General features: G+C 40.5%; 1 protein-coding gene and 1 pseudogene across 8 annotated transcripts in view; both read right to left on the bottom strand.

Annotated features, from left to right (window-relative positions):
• The window catches only part of NSD1 (nuclear receptor binding SET domain protein 1), a 209,858-nt gene that overhangs the window by 60,960 nt on the left and 132,658 nt on the right, over positions 1-16,240 (bottom strand). For all 8 annotated transcript variants that reach the window (XM_053566376.1, XM_053566378.1, XM_053566381.1 and 5 more), the window contains 4 exons: positions 15,748-15,857; positions 6,247-6,313; positions 2,957-3,075; positions 1,847-1,990 (listed from right to left, as the gene is read on the bottom strand). In XM_053566376.1, the coding sequence (XP_053422351.1) occupies positions 1,847-1,990; positions 2,957-3,075; positions 6,247-6,313; positions 15,748-15,857 (440 nt within the window). The remainder of the gene's footprint in view (positions 1-1,846; positions 1,991-2,956; positions 3,076-6,246; positions 6,314-15,747; positions 15,858-16,240) is intronic.
• Positions 9,131-9,591, bottom strand: LOC128568654 (prefoldin subunit 1-like; annotated as a pseudogene).

Here is a 16,240-nt window from a genome sequence, read left to right as displayed (position 1 = left end):
GCCAGCCTCAGTGTATGTGGCCGGTGCCATAACTACTATGCTATGGCTGCCGAGCCAGAGTACCAATGACGTAAGTGTTCATATACAGTAAACAAATTTATCTTTATCCTCTAAATAGGAAAATTTCAATACAACATAAATTGAAAAATAAGCTTTTGCAATGAACTAAATGTTATGAACACTTTAATTGGGATGACCATATGATTTATCTTTCAAACTGGGACACTTGAGAATGAAAGGAGGTGCTATTAATAAATTATGCCAGGGCAACAGATTTATAGAAAGACTTATTCAAGTAAGCCAGGACCCCAAGGTCAACCAACCTTTATCTTTTTGTAGGAAAAAAATCCCTACAAAATACATTTATACTCTCAAACTTGTCTCATTTAGTACAAAAAACTGGGCATAAACAAAACTGTCTTTGAGGATTAACTATTTTGGAGGTGGTTGAAATATGAACAATAATCTTTATAAAACACAGTGAAAATGAAAAAGCAAACAACTAAAAAGAAATTATATAGGCCACAACAACATCTTCTGGAGTGGGGCTAATTTTTTTTAGTTGTTTCAATTAAAGAATAACAAGAACTAATATCCTCAAGGTTTTATACAAAGAATCTTTAACAATAAAGTGGAGTCACATCTTACAAAAAGACAATAGGACACAACTTGAAACCCAGACTGCAGAGGTGTGAGTCAGGCTTCACAATGTTTCTTCATTTGAAAAATGAGAAAAATAAAAGAACTTTACCATATTACTGTTGTGATGACTTATAAGCATGGAATAATAATTGACACATAGTAAATACTATATAATGGGAATGACCAAGAGTGGTGATTCAGGCCTGTAATTTCAGCACTCTGGGAAGGCGAGGCGGGTGGATCACCTGAGATCAGGAGCTCAAGACCAGATGAAGCAAGACTGAGACCCCATCTCTACTAAAAATGAAAAACTGAGGACAAGAGGATCTCTTCAGCCCAAGAGTTAGAGGTTGCTATAAGGTATGCTGCCATGACCCTCTATCCAGGACAACAAGGTCAGACTCTGTCTCAAAATACATAGATAGATCAATGAAAAAATACAGGTGCAACACGGTGAGACTCTTTAAATAAATAAATAAGAAAATATAGATGATAGATTTTCTAAACTCACCACTTTAAAGCAACCTCCCCAAACAATAACAACAAAAAGTTTTCTACAGGGCGGCGCCTGTGGCTCAGTGAGTAGGGCGCCGGCCCCATATGCCGAGGGTGGCGGGTTCAAACCCAGCCCCGGCCAAACTGCAACAAAAAAAATAGCCGGGCATTGTGGCGGGCGCCTGTAGTCCCAGCTGCTCGGGAGGCTGAGGCAGGAGAATCGCGTAAGCCCAGGAGTTAGAGGTTGCTGTGAGCCATGTAACGCCACGGCACTCTACCCGAGGGTGGTACAGTGAGACTCTGTCTCTACAAAAAAAAAAAAAAGTTTTCTACAAACCAAACAAGCAAAACACCCCCTCAAACTCTTGAAAAATTCCTTTGAAACCCAAAGATTCTTACACCATGAAAAACACAAAATTATATCTGATTAAGTAACCACAGATTCACAGCTCCTATCTCAGACTTACTTCAGGGAATATATTCATTCACGGGCTATGAAAGCAGGTGGTTCACCAATACTAAACTATTTCACTGCCTTGCTTTTTTCCTGGGGAGGAAAAAGGGCTAAATCCTTAAAGGAAGTAATTCCATTGAAATCATCCAAAATGATTTTTATTTTGATCATGGTAAGGTCATCAAGAGATGGAGAGGGCTTCTCCATCTAAGGTAAACATGCAATGCAAATACAAAGTGGGCAAACATCCTCTACCTGGCAAACATTCTCCTTGAGTGCAGCTCCTCCACCACGTTCACCCTGCATTTTTTTAGAGGCAGGCATCCCAGAGTCGTGTTCTACACCCTCATCGACAGTCTCCTTGGGGCTTCCAGTCGTTCTGTGGGTCATTAGTTCTCCCTTGCAGAGAAAAAATAATGTCCCAAATCTGTAATATTGATGTCTCCTCCATCTGACCCCCTCCCTCTGGGCTGCTATTTGTCTAGCCATTTAGCACTTACAGATGTTCAGCCAATCACGCGGGCGGACTGCATGCAATGTTAGTTCTAACCCTGCTGTGATTGGGCGGGTAGTGGGCGCCTCATGCCCTGCCACTAACTGCTCTGAGGCTGTTCCACTGGAACTTTTTGAGCTGTTCCATTTTAAGGTTTCACTAAGGGAGAGAAAACATTCTTAAGTTTATTTGATTACTTATTTGTCCTTCCAAGATCAGTGTTTCCTAAATGCCCCCCTTGGGCATTCTATTCAAATTGTCCTGGAAAGAAACATTCTATACCCTAATGTGTGATGCTGACCTGACTTACACTAATTCTCTTTTAACCTGAATTGGAAAGTCAGAGATAGCATCAATGATTGCACTGATGCTGTGCAAGGAAATTTACCTTTGTTTCCTTAAAGCCAATGTTTACAACCATTATCCTAAAATTAGGCAGCTGATGATCTCAAAAATAGGCAAATGAAAATTATCCCCTAATTGCAGCAGTCTCAACATTTAAAGGGCAATACCCTTTATCCTTCAGACCATACTATTATTTGAAATTGTACTCTCTAGTTTTAGAACAAGTTTACTTAATGATGAAACAGTTATATATTACCTGGCGCCTAGTGATCTCTTTTTTTGTTTTTTAAAGATCATACCCACAGTTGTAGTATGTATTCAGGCTCTCGTTTTTTCAACAAGAATCCTTACCGCTATTAGCCATTTCCTTTTTTTTTTTAGTTTGTTTTATTGTTTTGTTTTTTGCTATTAGCCATTTCAATAGAATACTATTCTCTTAAGTAAACTCCTGGGAGAAAGGGGTGTGGCCTCAACAATGAAAAGTACCTTATTTTTAGAAGGCCAAAAGACCGAGAACTGAGTAGTACCTCTGAACTTGGAGTCTCTTTTGATGAATCGTCACTTTTCACTCTTTTACACTGCACCTTGGTTGTAGCATGTCTCTGACGTTTTCGTTTTCTTGGTTTATCAAATACCTTGGTAGTGCCTGTGACAGGAAAATAGGTGTTATCTACTGGCTAATCACAGACATCCAAGAACTGCTATTCTCAAATAAAGGGCACTCACAGAATTAAGAAATATTAGAGTAAAAAGCATGTTTTGTAGATTAGGAGACAGCAGAAAGAAGAAAGGGAATTTACCCAGGACTACACAACTAGTTGGGGAAACGACTACGTAAGTATAAATACTGCCTTCTATGCCTTAGTAAAGCAATGTCAATTTATATGACTGAATTAACAATCATTCTAGTTCTTCAAAGGAATTAAATATCCTATAAATGTAGAAGAAATGTATTTTCTAGTCAAAATATAATCTCTGGATTCCAAGATTAGAGACAATAAGATGCATCACTGAGAGGCTGAGGCCAGGAGTTCAAGACTAGCCTAGCCTGGGAAACACAGTGAGACTTCATTTCAAAAAAACCATTCTTGCTGAAAAAAATTTAAACCCAGAAGGTTTGATACCTCACTGTATTACAGCTTGAGTGACAGTAAGATCCTGTCTCTTAAAAAAAAAAAAAAAAAAGATGTATTACCTTATGATTTAAGGATTACGGATTAAGATGAAGAGTTGAAAAATACATACAGTCTGGCTTATAGGAGTGGAGGAGAATATCCTTGAAGACATTTAGTGGTTTAAAGGACATTCATGAACTGGGGTCACTGAAGATCTAGTAAATAAAATGAATGTACTACCTCATCTGGTATATTCAGAAGAAAATTCTAGTCCACCACCTCCATTTTCAATTTAACACATTTCAACTCTTTCTTACAGAAACACCAAGAGGAATTTAAAGAGGCATTTCATAAAATATTCTAGGATGTTTATGCTAAGTGTCAATGCAAGGCTACAGTTTGGAAGACTGCCTCAATAATCTCTCTTTTAACTGCCCAATCAAGATGGAGAAGCTCTAATATCAAAGTTACTAAAAGAAGAGGTAATAGGATGGTAGCAGAAAGGTTCAAAATTCTCATGAGCTGGAAAAACTGAGATAAAATTTACAAGAGAAAAATCCTGTGGTAGATTTTACAAAAGAACTGAAATATAAAACATAGGAAAAAGAGATATTATTTTGAAAGTGGTTTATTTCAAAAGCAAGCAAACGGGGGTCGGCGCCTGTGGCTCAAACGGCTAAGGCACCAGCCACATACACCTGAGCTGGTGGGTTTGAATCCAGCCCAGGCCTGCCAAACAACAATGATGGCTGCAATCAAAACATAGCTGGGCGTTGTGGTGGGTGCCTGTGGTCCCAGCTACTTGGGAGGCTGAGGCAAGAGAATCACTTAAGCCCATACCCAGGGCAACAGCTTGAGGCTCTGTCTCAAAAAAAAAAAAAGCAAGCAAACAGGCTCTCCACTCGTAGCACAGCGGTTATTGCGCCAGCCACACACACCAAGGATAGCAGGTTTGAACCCGGCCAGGCCCAGCTAAAGTACAATGACAACTGCAACAAAAAATAGCTGGGCGTTGGGACGGGAGCCTACAGTCCCAGCTATGTGGGAGACTGAGGCAAGAGAATTGCGTAAGCCTAAGAGTCTGAGGTTCCTGTGAGCTGTGACGCCACAGCACTCTACCGAGGACAACATAATGGAACTCCATCTCAAAATAAATAAATAAATAAATAAAAGCAAACAGACTGACCAACCTATAGGACTTTAAATGTCAACATGGTTAACATAAGCTAACACATTGCTAGATTTACTTCTTAAAAAATTTAATAATCATGTGTCACATTAAAAGAAGTATGCTAAGACAAGAAATATCCTTCCCATGATATTCTTTACTAGCAGACCACATCTGATACAGTGTACTGAAATATAAGATAATATTTCAAGAATACCATGAATCAATAAATGGCACCTGCAGATGAACAAAATGATAGACTGGCATGGAGAAAATCTGGGATGTTATCTGGGATAACAAGACAGAAAGGGTGGCAATAAATTTGGCCAAGGCTATATATATATATACACACACACACAGTTCACTGACCCTAGTACCTTGGTCATTTTCATGTTTTTTTCTATAAAACAGGGATAATGTAGAAAACATCTCAACTCTTTGGTGTTTTAGGTGAAATAGTGGTAATAGACAACCAAAAGAATTGATAGAGCAAATGTTTCATCTATGAATGTTGTATCTATTATTGAATTAAGAACTCCCACTTTGGCTTGGTGCCTATAGCTCAGTGGTTAGGGTGCCGGCCCCATACACTGGGGCTGGCGGGTTCGAACCCAGCCCAGGCCTGCTAAACAACGACAACTGCAACAAAAAAGTAGCCGGGCATTGTGGCAGGCACCTGTAGTCCCAGCTATTGGGGAGGCTGAGACAAAGAATCCCATAAGCCCAAGACTTTGAGGTTGCTATGAGCAGGGATTCCACGGGCACTAAGAACAACATACAGACTCTGTCTCAAAACAAACAAACAAACAAAAAACTCCCACTTTTTCTAGGAATAGAACCAAGGTCACCAAGTAGAAATTCCAGGAGACAGATTCTACTGGAGACATATACTCCCAAGCCCTTATAAGACAACAAAAATGGTATTTTTTTTTTTTTTTTTTTTTGTGGTTTTGGCCGGGGCTGGGTTTGAATTCACCACCTCTGGCATATGGGACCGGCTCCCTACTCCTTGAGCCACAGGCGCCACCCACAAAAATGGAACAGGCTCAAATGTAATCTCGATTTTCAAATATATGCCAACTGGCTATAGGTCATAGGTGTGATAAAAGAAACTAAGACTGTCTGTAAAGGACTGGATCAAATGACATAACATTTCTCTTTCAACCCAGTTTCTGATTTTCTGTCCTATAGAAATAAAAATTAAATCAAACCAAGAAATTAATAAAGTCATCTAAACAGACTAGTAAGAAAATTAAAGAATTTATTTTTTTCTCAACTGTTCCAAAACTTCCTTACTCAAATATAATTACAATTTCATTTAATGGATTACAGTGTAAAGCCTAAAAGTAACAATAAAATTCTGTAGTGTTACATCTAGTTTCAGAAAACATACTTTGGAGTAATTACGTCTAAGTACTTATACCGTGCTTGTACTGTTTACACACATAATTGTTCTAGTTAATGGACAAAGTACTTCAAACTTCTTTTGCATTACCTTATTTAAATCTATTTTAAAAAAATCAAAAATATTTACCTCCACCAAACTCTTTTGAACGAGATGCAACAGCAATGCCATTCTCTAAGCGACCAGCTTCATAACACTATGAATAAGTAAAAAAAAAAAAAAAAAAAAAAACACGGTTTGCAGAGAAATACAAAATAAACGCTTTACTTGCCAAAGTTTCTATTTTCTACAGCACAAATAAGGAATCCTGGCTGGTTGTGGCAATTAAAAGAATAGTATATTGTGTTCAAGTCAGCACCACATACACTAAAATTGTAATGACACAGAAAAGAGAAGCATTATAAAATATAATGTATATTTTAAGTATGATAATAGCAAAGGGTTGAAAAGAAACTTAAAGAGGAAAGGCACCAAATAAAAAAAAAAGTTCTCCAAAAGACTCATGGTCAGTTCTATTCCACCACACCCTGAAATTTAAAATCCACTTTCCTAAAACTTATTTATGGCAATTAGATTCAAAAGACTTATTTACTTAATGAATTTTGAATTAAACAACTCTAAAACATGGAATGTCTTTCTAACTGAAGTGGTTTGAACATAAATCTAAATGAAAGCAACATTAAATAACATTCAGACATCAAGAGTCTAATTAAGGTGGCGCCTGTGCTCAGTGAGTAGGGTGCCGGCCCCATATACCGAGGGTGGCAGGTTCAAACCCGGCCCCGGTCAAACTGCAACAAAAGCCAACAACAAAAATAGCCGGGTGTTGTGGCGGCACCTGTAATCCCAACTACTTCGGAGGCTGTGGCAAGAGAATCGCCTAAGCCCAAAAGCTAGAGGTTGCTGTGAGCTGTAATGCCACGTACTATACAGAGGGCAACAAAGTGAGATGCTGCCTCAAAAAAAAAAAAAAAAGAGTCTAATCAGGGGCGGTGCCCGAAACTCGATGTGTAGGGCTCCGGCCACATACACCAAGGCTGGCGGGTTTCGAACCCGGCCCAGGCGACCTAAAATGACAACTGCAACAACAAAAAAAAAAACAGCCAGGCATTGTGGCAAGTGCCTGTAGTCCCAGCTACTTGGGAGGCAGAGGCAGGAGAATTGCTTGAGCCCAAGAGTTTGAAGTTGCCGTGAACTGTGACGCCACTGCACTATACCAAGGGTGCACTCTGTCTCAAAAAAAAAAAAAAAAGGCTTACCCATGGCTAATAAAAGGAAGAAGCAAATGTTAGGGGGCGAGTCAAATGGAAATCCTGGACAAAGTCTCAAGATAGATTTGCACAATTTAAAGATAAACAGCATATATATCCTTTAGATAACCAATTTTATAGTTTACTGGACTAGTTTCGGTGGCTCATAACTATTAATTTCAAAACTTAAGGAGACTGACTGGGGGAGGTGCTAGAGACAAGGATTGTGAAACCAACCTGGGCAATAGAATGAGACCCTGTTACTACCCAGACTCTGCCGCCCCACCCCCACCCCCAATTTAGCCAGGCATGGTGATGCTCACCTGTGTTCTTAGCTACTTGGGAGGCTGAGGCAGGAGGATCACGTGAGCCCAGGAATTCAGGGTTACACTGAGCTATGATAGTGCCACTGCACTCCAGCCTGGGCAATAAAGTAAGACCTTCAATAAAAAATTTTAAACGTTGAAAATTTCTTAGGCTGGGAGTTGGCTCATGCCTGTAGTCCTAGCACTTTGGGAGACTAAGGCAGGAGCATTGCTTCAAGCCAGCCTGAGTAAGCTCTACTAAAAATAGAAAAAAAGAGCCCAACATGGTGGCAAACACCTGTACTCTCAGTTACTTCTGGGACTGAAGCAAAAGGATCACTAAAGCCCAGTAATCTATAATGATGTCATTGCACTCTAGCCTGGGTGACAAAGTGATACTCTATGTCAGGAAGGAAAAAATAAGGTTAATTTAATTAAAAATATATCATTCTTTAACTGTCAAAAGCACTGGAACAAAAGAACTCAAATGTTCTCACAATGACAGCCAGAGAACAATGTAGGAAATATTCTCTCTTCTAATCTCGACAGTTTTATAAAATAAGATAGAAACAATAGGGCGGTGCCTGTGGCTCAGTGAGCAGGGCCCTGGCCCCATATACTGATGGTGGTGGGTTCAAACCCAGCCCCAGCCAAACTGCAACAACAACAACAAAAAAAATAGCCGGGCATTGTGGCAGGCACCCACCTAAACCCAGGAGTTGGAGGTTGCTGTGAGCTGTGATGTCATAGCACTCTACCAAGGGTGGTAAAGTGAGACTCTGTCTCTTAAAAAAACAAACAAACAAACAAACAAAAAAAAAAAACGAAGATAGAAACAATAGCAGATAAGACATCATACTATATGAATAAAAATCTGATCTGCTGGCTCGGCGCCTGTGGCTCAAGTGGCTAAGGCGCCAGCCACATATACCTGAACTGGCAGGTTCAAATCCAGCCGGGGCCAGCCGAACAACAATGCTGGCTGTAACCAAAAAATAGCTTGGTGCTGTGGCAGGTGCCTGTAGTCCAAGCTACTTGGGAGACTGAGGCAGAACTGCTTGAGCCCAGGAGTTGGAGGTTGCTGTGAGCTGTGATGCCATAGCACTCTACCCAGTGCGACAGCTTGAGGCTCTGTCTCAAAAAAAAAAAAAAATCTGTTCTGCTTAGAATGAAAAAGGCCATGACCTTATCTAAATGCCTCGGAAGATGCCAGTAACTTACTTTACATATAGTCTGCTACGGACATGCATTAAACTACCTTACTTTTTGGAGGGGGAGGCAGATGACTTTTATTGGTCTGATCAGTGTATGTAGTGGAAGGCTCAGGGAGAGCTTCCTGGCTCCCATCTTCCCTCTCCTGGGAGTTTGTGACTCACCCCAGGAGGGAAGAACATCTAAGCAGGATGGCGGGCAGAGTGAGGATGACAATTATAGGATTAGGATCTGAAAAGGGCTCAGGATGATGTACAAGAGGTTGCTAGGCCATCCAGGTAAAATGTCCATCTGAGCAGGGGTTGGGAGGAAGAGCTTCCCCTGGAGGCTCTCTACTGGGTCCTTCATGCCATTAACATCTCCAAGATGTAGTTCTCAGTTTTCTCAACTCTCCACTCCAGTTAGGATTTTTTCTGTTCTAGTTCTTTAATTTTCTCTTTTGCTTTCCTCTGTTTCTCTAACAGATGGTTGTGAATACCACCTTGCAGTTGAAGAATAAACATCGTTCCTATACCTTCATACATGTTAGTTTCATCTACTGAAGTCATAATCTATCTGTAAAATGGGCATGCTTTTTCACTGTGTTTAGCTGTTCAATCTGTATGTCTGCGCACTTTACCTTCTGTTACATGTCAATAATTTTGGCTTGAAGCTCTCTGAAGGCCTTTTTCAACTTCAGATCCATGAGGCCACCATTTTGATGCAAGCCCCTGTACCATTAAGGTACTAACTCAACAGTGAATCCCTCCCTTTCTAATTTATTCTTTTTTTTTTTTGTAGAGACAGAGTCTCACTGTACCGCCCTCGGGTAGAGTGCTGAGGCGTCACACGGCTCACAGCAACCTCTAGCTCTTGGACTTACGCGATTCTCTTGCCTTAGCCTCCAGAGCAGCTGGGACTACAGGTGCCCGCCACAACGCCCGGCTATTTTTTTGTTGCAGTTTGGCTGGGGCTGGGTTTGAACCCACCACCCTCGGCATATGGGGCTGGCGCCCTACTCACTGAGCCACAGGCGCCGCCCCAATTTATTCTAATTTATTAATTAATCCAGAGATAGTGGTCTACCTGGTAACCCATGATCTAGTCCCAAGATGGAAGTAAATAAATTACAGCTTCAATTTTATGACAAAATATACCTCAGAGTAAGGAGGACCTCAACAATGACACATATAGGTCAGATGGCATGAGTAATTTCTAAAACAGGTAGGAAGCCACTTTCCAGGACAGTCTGGTGCTAACCATCAACAATGGTTTTTCTCTTGCTTTAGTGATTAATATAAACCAACCTTCCCTCCCAAAACAAAAATTCAGTAGCATCAGAGAGTTATTAAATATTATCTAAAACTTAAAAAGAGGCTCGGCACCTGTAGCTCAAGCGGCTAAGGCACCAGCCACATACACCAGAGCTGGCGGGTTTTGAATCCAGCTGGGGCCTGCCAAACAATGACAACTAGAACCAAAAAATAGCCGGACGTTGTGTGGGGCACCTGTAGTCCCAGCTACTTGGGAGGTTGAGGCAAGAGAATCGCTTAAGCCCAGGAATTGGAGGTTGCTGTAAGCTGTGATGCCACTGCACTCTACCCAGGGCAAAAGCTTGAGGCTCTGTCTCAAAAAAACTTAAAAAAAGGGCGGCACCTGTGGGTCAAAGGGGTAGGGCACTGGCTCCATGTGCCGGAGGTGGCGGGTTCAAACCCAGCCCTGGACAAAACTGCAAAAAAAAAATTAAAAAGAGATAAGGGCTGGCTACAGAGGCTCATGCCTGTAAACCCAGCATTTTGGGAGGGTGAGGCCAGAGGTTATGTAAGCAACAGGAAGACCCTGTTTCTGTAAAAAAATAGAAAACTTAGTCGGGCACAGAGGGGCACGTCTATAGTCCCAGCTACATGGGAAGGTGAGGGAGGAGGATGGCTCACAGCTCAGGTGTTTGAAGTTGCAGTAAGCTTATGGGGGCAAGACATGATTGCAAGAGGGACTTTACCTAACAATTGCAATCAGTGTAGCTGGCTTATTGTACCCTCAATGAATCCCCAACAATAAAAAAAAAAAAAAAAAAGAAGTTGCAGTAAGCTATGATCATACCACTGCAATCTAACCAATGTGACAGGGCAAGACCCTGTGTGTAGTAAAAAAAAAAGGAATATTGAGAGAGGGGAAGAGGAAGAGAAGAGATACATAGTAGAGATTTGTTAGCAAATGATGCTTGAACAATTGGACAGCAACATGGGGGAAATAATTAACTCTAAAATTCTATCTCAAATTTCAAGATGGACCAAAGACCTGTGTGTTATCACCCAGAACCACAAACAAATACACATAAAGCACTCCTTAAAAAAAAAATTAAGTACAAAATAATAAAGCCTATTAAAAAATATATTTCAACTGAATTCACAAAGATATAAGAATAGCCAGTAAGCACATACTACAAGCACATCACTAATCTTTAGAGAAACACAAACTGAAATCAGAATGTGGTACCATTTCACATCCACCAAAAAAGCTAGATTTAAAATGACTGATGAGGCCGGGCTTGGTGGCTCATGCCTGTAAACCTACCTCTTGGGAGGCGGAGGCAGAGACAGGGGAAGCCTGAGCTCACAGGTTACAGACCAGCCTGAGCCAGAGCCAGATCTCGTCTCTAAAAATAGCCAGGCTTTGTGGTAGGCGCCTGTAGTCCCAGCTACTCAGGAAGCTGAGGGAAGAGAATCACTTAAGCCCAAGAGTTTGAGGCTGCTGTGAGCTATGACAGCACAGCATTCCATGAGGGTGACAAAGTGAGACCTTGTCTTAAAAAAATAAACATGCTCTGGGCGTCGCCTGTGGCTCAGTGAGTAGGGCGCCGGCCCCATATGCAGAGGGTGGCGGGTTCAAACCCAGCCCCGGCCAAACTGCAACAACAACAACAACAACAACAACAACAACAAAAAAAAAAAAAAAAAAATAGCCGGGCGTTGTGGCAGGCGCCTGTAGTCCCAGCTACTTGGGAGGCTGAGGCAAGAGAATCGCGTAAGCCCAAGAGTTAGAGGTTGCTGTGAGCCGTGTGACGCCACGGCACTCTACCCGAGGGCGGAACAGTGAGACTCTGTCTCAAAATTAAATAAATAAATAAAATGACTCACAAATCAAATGTTAGTAAAGATGTGGAACAACCAGAATTCTCATAAAGTGCTAGGGGAATATAAAGTAGCAAAACCACTTTGGAGTTAATTTAAAATTTAAACATATACAAAAGTAGCAATTCCATTCCTAAGCTTTTGTACCAATAAAAATAAAAATATGTGTATGCTATGGAGTTCTGTACTCATATAAAGTTTATATGTTAGAAAATCAATCCCCAATCCACCAGTGCAGAGTGGTGGGACATTTAAGAAGTAACGAGGGCTCTGCCCTCAGGAATGGATTCATGTCATTTATGCAAGAGTAAATACATATAAAAAATGATAAGTTTGATCCTCTTCCCTCTCTCAAGAGAGCATGTTTTTTTTTTTTTTTTTTAATTATTTTGGCTAGGGCTAGGTTTGAACCCACCACCTCCGGCATCTGGGACCCGCGCCCTACTCCTTGAGCCACAGGCGCCGCCCATGTTTTTTTTGTTTGTTTGTTTGTTTTTTGGTTTTTGGCCGGGGCTGGGTTTGAACCTGCCACCTCAGACATAAGGAGAGCATGTTGTCTTCCCCTTTCACTTTCTGCTGTGGGATAATAAAGCAAGAAGGATCTCACTAGATGAGGGCCCCTTGCTTGACCTTGGACTTCCAGAGTTTCAGATACGTGAGCAAAAACCTTTTATGTTTACAAATTGCTCAGTCTCTGGTATTGTTACATGAGGATAAAATGCATTAAAACAATGCCCAACCAAGAGACTTGGAAAAATACACCAGCTTTATGAATAAAACTCCTAAAATGAAAAAAGAACCAAAGGTGCATCAAGAGAAGGGAAAAGCAAATTGTGATAGAATCGCAGAAATTAAAACATATGAGTAAACAGCAATGAAAACACAGAAGTAAACAGCAATGAAAAGGAGCAAACATCGCTCTGTGTATGTATCTCAAAAATGTGTTATAGAGAAGAAGCCAGAATAAACAAATCATACCGATGTCTATAATTAATCAAAACTAATCTAAGGTTAAGAGAAGAAAGCATTTCCTTTGTACAAGAGTGGTGAATGGACTGAAAAGAGGTAAAAAGAAAAAACTTTCTCGGGTGATGACTATAGATTATACAGAGTTTGGGTGGTAGTGACATGGTATACTATCTAAAGTCACTGAACAGAACAATTAGGATATATGTACTTTATTGATATGAATGACATATCAATTTAAAAATTCTAGCATATATTTGCATACATAAATTAAAACTATTTTTTCTAAGTAAATATATTAAATGGCAGTTTTTTATCCCCTTCGGAAAAAAAATCAGCCCACAAACATGACAGGTCACACTTTAGATTTAAACTGCATGTGATAAAGGTTACACAAATAAACACAATTTTTAAAGTAATTTAGTTTCAAAACCACGAGAATTGACCTTATTTCATTCACTTTTATTTCATTCCAATTTAACTCATTCACTTGTATACATTCTTTTTTTTTTTTTATTTTTATTTTTTTTGTGGAGACAGAGTCTCACTTTATGGCCCTTGGTAGAGTGCCGTGGCCTCACACACTCAACAGCAACCTCCAACTCCTGGGCTTAAGCGATTCTCTTGCCTCAGCCTCCCGAGTAGCTGGGACTACAGGCGCCCACCGCAACGCCCGGCTATTTTTTGGTTGCAGTTTGGCCGGGGCTGGGTTTGAACCCGCCACCCTCGGCATATGGGGCCGGCGCCCTGCTCTCTGAGCCACAGGTGCTGCCCCACTTGCATACATTCTTGTAATTTGTCACCTCATCTTCAGCAGCAGCCTCCTGTGTGTGACTCACCTTACACAAGACTATTAAGTTCATCATCTCACTCTATCTCATCTACCTCTTCCAACCAGCTTGCTAAATGGCTATGGCGTTTGAATAAGACAAAAACAGAGGGAAAGTGCTACAGAAGAAAGTTACCATAGGCTTATCAAGAACACAGGGTTCAATGAAAGAATGGTTGAGATTAAGACTGTCACTGAAGGTTATGCAAATTGCAAAGAAGTTCAGAGGACAGGAGATGTAGTCTACAATAATTAATAAATCTAAGTCAGACAGCTGCTTTGAGAAAAATAATTAAAAAGTATGCTGTTGTTAGGGCGGCACCTGTGGCTCAGTCGGTAGGGCGCCGGCCCCACATACCGAGGGTGGCGGGTTCAAACCCGGCCCCTGCCAAACTGCAACCAAAAAATAGCCGGGCGTTGTGGCGGGCGCCTGTAATCCCAGCTACTCGGGAGGCTGAGGTAAGAGAATCACTTAAGCTCAGGAGTTGGAGGTTGCTGTGAGCTGGGTGAGGCCACGGCACTCTACCCAGGGCCATAAAGTGAGACTCCGTCTCTACAAAAAAAAAAAAAAAAAATTATGCTGTTGTTAAAAAATAAGGTATAAAACACAAATAAATTTTATAATTTTACTAAACTACATGGGGAGTGTTTAACAAAACCAAAAACTATGGCCCTTAAAATAATACGAGAAGGACAGAAGACTGCTATAATTATGGATGGAAGCCCCAAAACTCAAATTATTCATGATTTAAATATATTTTTTCTTTAAAGGAAAAAAATTTTGAATAGGAATCCTATGCATTCTACAACGGAATTTCTAACATATAACCTGACTTACTCTTTACATATAAGGGGATCAGGATGTTTTCTATGGAATTTGTAGTTAGCCATTATTCATTATATGTAGAATTAAAACGTAATTTCCTATTCCCATACATCGTTTAATGATATTTTCTCAGCCACTAAACATGAATTCCGTAAACTCATAAACTTAAATTCAAACAATTTTGCCTAGATTATAGCAGATCTGGTTCTTTTCTGAGTTAATACAAAGCCAGAATAACAAGATGGGTATAGGCTAGTGGCTGTAAAGACAGAAGTTAAGTAGAAGTCAGGTAAGAGATTTTAAGCCCAGAAAAGAAATTGTGACACAAACTTTATGCAATCTTAAAAGCTTTCTAAAACTTTCACTTACAAACAGAATCTAAGACGATTTCAAACACATGGCCACACCATAGAACAGCCATTTAATAGAGGATATCTCAGATCACATACATTCGCCAACACTAATTTCTCTAAATACATAAATCTATGTTATAAATATTAAATATAAAAAAAAAATTGGGTGGGGGACAGAGTCTCATTATGTCACCCTCGGTAGAGTGCTGTGGCATCACAGCAACCTCAAACGCATGGGTTTAAGGAATTCTCTTGCCTCAGTCTCCCAGGTAGCTGGGACTACAGACAACCACTACAACACCTGGCTATTTTTTTTTTTTATTTTGTTGTTGCTGCAGCTGTCATTGTTTGGCAGGCCCGGGCTGGGTTCGAACACACCAGCCCTGTTGTATGTGGCCAGTGCCCTAACCACTGAGCAAAACGGGTGCTGAGCCAAAAAAGGTTATTTTTAAAAGTCTCTTATTACTGGGTGGTGCCTGTGGCTCAGTGAGTAGGACGTAGGCCCCATATACTGCGGGTGGTGGGTTCAAACCCAGCCTGGCCAAACTGCAACAAAAAAACAGCTGGGCCTTATGGCGGGCGCCTGTAATCCCAGCTACTTAGGAGGCTGAAGCAAGAGAATTGCCTTAGCCCAAGAGCTGGAGGTTGCTGTGAGCTGTGATGTTATAGCACTCTACTGAGGGTGACAAAGTGAGACTCTGTCTCTACCAAAAAAGAAAAAAAAAGTCCCTTATTTCCTGAGTTTAAATGTTATTTTAGAATTGACAAATATAACATACCTTTTTAGAAAGTCCAAGGTCACCCTTCTTGGGCATAAATCCAGGATCTAAATCATTGGATTCAAGAAGTTTCTTAGTTGGTTTTCTTTGACGCTTACTTTCATAATTTCCTGAAATGCATGTATTTTACATTAGATAATTAAGAAACTGGGCACAAGCCAACTTTAAGAAAAAATTCTATAGACCGCATCAAATGAGTCACAAAATATTCTTGATGTTTTCCTTGTCATCTTATGAAGAGAGGCAGAACGGTAATTTATTTATTCTAAAATAAAACAAGTAAATCATTTTTAATGCATACATAAACTAATATGAAAATATTCCTACATCAGTGTGTTTTTTTTTTTGGTGTGTGTGTGTGTCTATTTGTTTATTTGAGACAGGATCCTGGTCTGTCACCCAAGCTGGTGCACAGTTTAAACCTCCTAGATTTAAACAATCCTCAGGAGAGCCTCCCACATCAGCCTCTGGAGTAGCTAAGACTATAGGCATG

The sequence above is a fragment of the Nycticebus coucang genome, chromosome 17, assembly GCF_027406575.1.
Source record: "Nycticebus coucang isolate mNycCou1 chromosome 17, mNycCou1.pri, whole genome shotgun sequence".
Lineage (NCBI taxonomy): Eukaryota > Metazoa > Chordata > Mammalia > Primates > Lorisidae > Nycticebus > Nycticebus coucang.
The sequence above is the reverse complement of the archived record's forward strand: the minus strand, read 5'-3'. Positions and strand labels throughout refer to the sequence as shown.